At 37.8% G+C, this 6,000-nt stretch overlaps 1 protein-coding gene across 3 annotated transcripts in view; it reads left to right on the top strand.

Moving 5' to 3' along the window:
• Positions 1-1,365: 1,365 nt before the first annotated feature.
• LOC105023543 (E3 ubiquitin-protein ligase UHRF2) overlaps positions 1,366-6,000 on the top strand; it is a 59,545-nt gene continuing 54,910 nt past the window's right edge. For 2 of the 3 annotated variants that reach the window (XM_020053296.2, XM_010892836.3), the window contains exon 1: positions 1,366-1,689. In XM_020053296.2, coding sequence (XP_019908855.2) covers positions 1,537-1,689 — 153 coding nt within the window. In that variant the 5' untranslated portion in view covers positions 1,366-1,536. Of the gene's footprint in view, positions 1,690-3,677; positions 3,763-6,000 lie in introns of those variants that run through there. The other variant, XM_020053297.3, reaches the window with a different exon arrangement.

Genomic DNA, 6,000 nt, shown 5'->3' with positions numbered 1-6,000 from the left:
TATGCAGGCCATGAAAGAACAGGATCATTTTCAATTTACAGGATTTGTGTACAGATCTTTGCAACATGGGGCCTTGTGTTATCATGCTGAAACATTATGTGATGGCGTTATAAGAGGACAGATGTAGAGATCCTGGTCTGATGTTGTTATACCTGATCTGTGGTTAAAAGGCGGGTAGTTTTTTTTTTTACATTTTACTGTGTTTCATCATGTAATCAAAATGGAATTATTATAGATTTAACAAGTTGATTTTTTTGCCACTGATCAACACAAAAATGTCTGTAAGGTAAAAGTGAAAAATAAAATCTACAAATTGTTCAAAATTAATGACAGAAAATAACTGATTGCCTAAGCATTCACCCCTTTAGTCGATATTTGGTAGTGGTAACTTTGGCAACAATTACAGCCATAAATCTGTTTGAATAAGTCTTTACCAGCTTAGCACGTCTAGACACAGCAATTTTTGACCATCCTTTTTTGCATAAGCTCCGACAAGTTTGATAGGGATCTTCACGGTAGAGATGATGTTCTCAGGATGATGTGCAGTGTTAGACTTGCGCCACATATTAGTGCTGAGGCCATAAAGCTTTATTTGGGTCTAATCAGACCATAGAATCAATTTTGATTTAATTTGTAAGACAATAATATGTGGAAATGTCCAATGAGATGAATACGATTGAGTGCCACTTTATGTCACGTGCAACTGCAGAATCACAAATTACAGAAGTAAAATTTTCGATGGCTGACACATTTATTCGTGAATGAAAATACAGATAGAAAAATATTTTGGTAGATTTCTGGTGTAGTTGGTAAAATGTCACATTGACATGATGCTGGTGGCAAAGCCTCTCTAGTTTGGTGTTATGGTATTGAAGTGGACATTAAATTCTACTGTAACAAAAAACATGCACATTTTAGAGTGGCATTTTATTGTCCCCAGCACAGTGTTTATGGAAAATGTCTGGAATATTTTATTTCAGCTGATTAAACATGGGACATGTTCAACAGCAACTTGGTCAACATGAATGAAATGGACTCCACGGGAATCAGTTCAACATGCAAACACAGTTCTCCAAACACAAGGATTTTGAACATTTGAGAAAAGCAATTGGTGGCGGGAATTTTCTTCCAAAGAAATTGCCACCGAATGTTGCAAAATATTATTTGTGTGTTGTATCTCAAGATATTGGCTTGGATATCTCAGGTTTAAGGTAGTATATCGTAATTAAAAAAAAATATGAAAACATTTTTAGATATACATTTAAAATCGGTGTCAGGAATAGGCTTCAATCCCATGGCCACAAAAAGAGTCCCTGCCTCTTTAACAGCAAATTGTACAGAATTTTAGTTCGCGAGATTTGCTTGGCGCGGTGACCCATGTGAGAGACACCTCCTGCAAGAATCATTCTCCCCTTCAGAGCAAAAGTCTATGGAGCGCTAAACGTTTTCACTTTAAACCCCCTTTCCCCCAAGCCCCCCGTATTTGTTGTGATCAGATTTCTGTAACCTTTTTTGGTGGCTATCCGCGGAGGAAAGATGTGGATTCAGATTCGGACTATAGACGGAAAGGAGACACGAACCATTGAGGATCTTTCCAGGCTGACCAAAATTGAGTCTCTGAGGCTGAAAATCCAAGAGATCTTCAATGTTAACCCCGAACAACAACGGTTATTTTATCGGGGCAAACAGGTAAATGCTTTCTGTCACATTTTGGCCATCATAACATTCGTTTGTTGTATGTTTACGTTGCAGGATTTAGGTGCTAGGCTGCTAACGTTGTACGAGCTTCCTGTTTTGAAGGGAATTCGCCAACAGTTCTTGCGCAAGAACTGAGACAAGAACTAAGAGGACGCATATTCATGTGCTTATGTTGTCCACATGCCTTCTTTCTGATTTTGCAGTCTAGGATTCTGCATCTACTATTGGATGCATTTTTGCAATTCTCTGTAGATTATTGATACAGTGTATACATACAGTAAGCCAACAGTTCAATTATCTAAGAAATATGATATTCTTAGTGATAATTTTTCAGATATTTCTAGATTTGTGCAGACTGCAATGAAACATTGCTTAATAGAACCTCATGTGTACGTTTTGATTTGTTCTTTATATTTTCTATAGATGGGCATGTGTATACAGAATGCCTGTGGTATATACTATTGATAAATTGCAAAATACTACCACGTTTTATAAAAAGATGGATGACAAATGTGTTTTCATGGTATTCCATGTTCATGCGGCATGTGATTATGATTGTATGGGGAAATTTGTTTACGCTTCGAATGCGTTGCTCCCTGTCTGTGGCGGTTGCTCCACGTGCCCATCCAATGAAGTGCGGTGTTTACACCCGCGCTTTGGTGGTTTGACAAACACTCAACGTCACTAGTGAACACAGTGTTTAGGTTCTCTAAGAGGCTACTGTGAACGTGATCAAGGCCCGATTACACACGTTCCCTATATTCTCTCTATATGTATGTTAATCCATGATTTATTGATTAGAATACTGACTTTCAAATATCGTGAGACAAAAAAAGTTCTGCTGGCCAGTATTGAATGATAGACGGCACAGTCCTACTCCAGGTGATCTTAGAAGCTGATGTCAAGATTTAAAGGGAGATTGAGTGAGCTTTGACATTGATCAGCAACATTACATCTTTTGCAATGTGATACTGTTCAGTCAGTGTCATGTTGTATTCTCAGAGACTTCATAAAATGCCCTATAATTTTAGTGAACCTAATATGCTAGCAGGCTCTACCTCTACAGCTCAGTTTCCAATAGTAATCACTGGCAGCCAGAATGTTTTCAGAATAGGCAATCTAGCCATTGTTTGAGCCAAGTAAAATGACTCAAAATGTAAACAGTTAAAAAAATGGCATTTTGGTTGGAGATGTAGCCATGTAAGCCTGCTGCCCCAGTTATGACCATTATTTATTTTCTTTATGTGTGTGCGGCTCTCTTTCTAATTGGCGGTAATCAGATGTAGAACATTAGTTGGAAGTGGTTGTAGTCAACCAGTTAATTGGCACTAAGTATATCCAAATATGCATGCTGTTACATAGTGTGTTCCTTTTGAACAGGATCCATAGGCTGTTCACATGGAATAGGGGGACACATTTTGGCCACAGTCCATGGGGTATATTAAAGCTGGAGTAGAGACTCCAGGCACAGAAATGACTAGTTTTCATTTATCATTTAATATCCCTTGATCACACCACTCTATTTGAATCAGCTAATTTTATTTGCTATAGAAAATGCTTCTTCTGAAGACATTTTAGCCCTCCGTACACCCTAGGCCCTGCATTTATTTATTTATTTAATTAGTAAATAAATAAACTAAAGCAGTATTGCGTCTGGCATGGAAAATAACTAGTTTTTTTTTTTTTGGTCACTACATGAAAGATTTTGTAGTGTGCACAGACTTGCATGCCTAGGGAGGGATCCTGTTTCTAGGGATGTTGTTAGTTGTATAATGTCATGCAGTACAGCGTGATGTCGGCCATTTTGCATTTTTGAATGAGGACTCCCCCATGTGTTCATCTGTCGAGAGGAAGCATGGGACGGAGCCACTGCAAGCGACTTATGCCCATTCCTTTTAAAAGCTATATTAAACCAGAAAAAAACCTGCATTATGTTTTAATTTGACAAATGTGTTCAGTTAATAGCCTTAGTCTTTGTCACCTTCTCATGCATGGTCTGACTTGCCGTCTGTTACTAAGGAAACAATATGCTTTGTGTTTCACATTCCTCATTTCCATACTAAGGTTTGTCTTTTTCCAGTATCCTTTTATTTAGATTTAGGTTATCAGGAAAAGTGCCAGACTATTGTGTTTAAGGGTCATCATACTTGTTAAACGTGAAGATTCTCAGTTTTCAGGGCCAATTTTATATAAAACTGTCCTGTTTACAATTGGTAGTTTTAAATTGTATCCGCTTATTTGCATTCGCTGACACTGTGGAGGTAGCTAGTCTCCCGGTGAACTGGGTGAATTGGGTCCTTTTCAGTATTGCCTGTAGAGATTTTGTAGGCCTGCTAATGTTGTACATCCATCCTGTAGTTATCCTTGTATTGCCTCTCTTTTTTCGGAAAGCAGGCATAGGTGGGTGGGGGATTTCCATGTGTAAAGTAATGTGAAGAATGAGCCACGCACAGTATCAACTACCATCACATTGTTAGAATATGTTGCCAGGAGCCAGAGTAGACTCGTCCAATTTCAAAATGGCGCTCCCTCACCCCCCCTTTCTCAACACACATAAGCCAAGCTGGACTAGTTCAAAGCACGTGTACTATGCCCTTGCGCGAGAGCTACAGAGGTCTTGTGGTGAATGGCTCTCCACCTTCCTACGCAGTTGGTCACTCATTTTCCCTTTCAGAGAATACAGTCAGTCAGTGTTGCCTTTCTCTGTCAAATCTGAGCACTGTCTCGACACTAGCACAAAAATAACACACTGAACCCTGTCAACTAAACGAAATGTCTGCTTTGAGAGTCGCTGGAATTGAAATGTGCTCCTTGGCTCTTGATGGTTAGTGGTTGTTTGTTTGGTCAGGCCGTGATATTTCAATTGTTACAGTGCTGTAGTGAAAAAGTGTTGCCGTTACTAAGAATGCCATGTACTTGTACTAATTGCATGTTATAAATGTGCTATACATTGTTTAAAACGTTTCAGGAATATATATATATATATATATAATATGCGTTGCGCACACAGAAACTCCAGTCTTTCCAAAACATGCATGACAGTTGAATTTTTGAAACATACTTCGATTTCTAAAGCACTTAATTAAATGGTTAAAATATTTCATTTAGAAATTCTAAAGACTTGTTGCTCTATATGTGAGAGGCAATATGGGCATTATAATAGACCTGGTTGGTTCAGTTGAGGTCCTGGCTCTCAGCTTAGGGGGTACATGGATAAAATGAACTGCAGTCAGCCATGTGTAAAGACACGCCCTGCTTTCTCCAGTTTTAGGCTGCATGGCTGAAGGTTTGGAGCCTGCCATCTGACAGGGCTGGTGGCACCGGAATCCAGTTACATTGAAGTTTTATTGCTTCTTGTCTGTAGTGGTGGCATTTGAAATACCTGATGAAAGTTGGCGCCCTTTCTTAGTAAAAAAAAACAAAAAACAGACTGTGTGTCATAAAGCAGAAATTTTAGTTTCTTCGGAATATGGGTTAAGGAGACAGTTTAAAGTATAGACAGACAAGACTGCTGTAGTTTAAACATTTGAATGAATGGTTTTATTTTAACTCAGTTATATTAGTGACTAAGTGACTTTGGATACCATAATAAAAAACACACTAAAACATCAACAACAATAAAATACATTAAAAATGTACAATGGAATGTGTGCATTCCAGGAAACAGATTACAGTTTTCATAAATAGTAGGGTGTATGTCATTTTGGATGATCACCCCCTTGCTCTTTGCCATTGGTCCTCCATTTGCAGAAAAGTCCCAAAATTGAGCGGGTGAAAATTACTGTAGCTGTATGGGTTACTTGCAACAATGCCAGCTAAGCAATTTTTTTGAACAATTTCACACACAAACTAAGGGTTGTGCCTACAATTGTTGAAATGTCACATTGTAAATGATTAAATACGTCATCAATTAAGTTTTACTGTGAAAGATATTTTTTACGTTAATTGAATCATGTGTTTTAATGTGACTTTAATGTGTTCATTGCTCATGTTGCCATTCTTTGAAAGTTACCTGTGGAGATGTGCTGGTGAACAGTGGCACTTCAGGTAGATCCATTTGTTTTCTTTTTATCATGTACAGTGAATATCAAGAGTATATACACCCTTATTGACCATTCTGCTTTTGTTTATGTTAAGGCTGAAGTTGAGACAAATCATTTCATACCTTTTATAACATTTACTAAGGTCTTAACCAACAATATTAAGTAAAAAAATAATTAATGATTTCTGTGAAAATCAATATAAAAAAGGTCAATGCCTTTCATAAGTGTACACACTCTTTATCTTGGAACTTGTAGCTTT

Source organism: Esox lucius, chromosome 14 (assembly GCF_011004845.1).
Source record: "Esox lucius isolate fEsoLuc1 chromosome 14, fEsoLuc1.pri, whole genome shotgun sequence".
In the NCBI taxonomy this organism is placed as follows: domain Eukaryota; kingdom Metazoa; phylum Chordata; class Actinopteri; order Esociformes; family Esocidae; genus Esox; species Esox lucius.
Note: the sequence above shows the minus strand (reverse complement) of the source record. Positions and strands in the feature narration are given on the sequence as shown.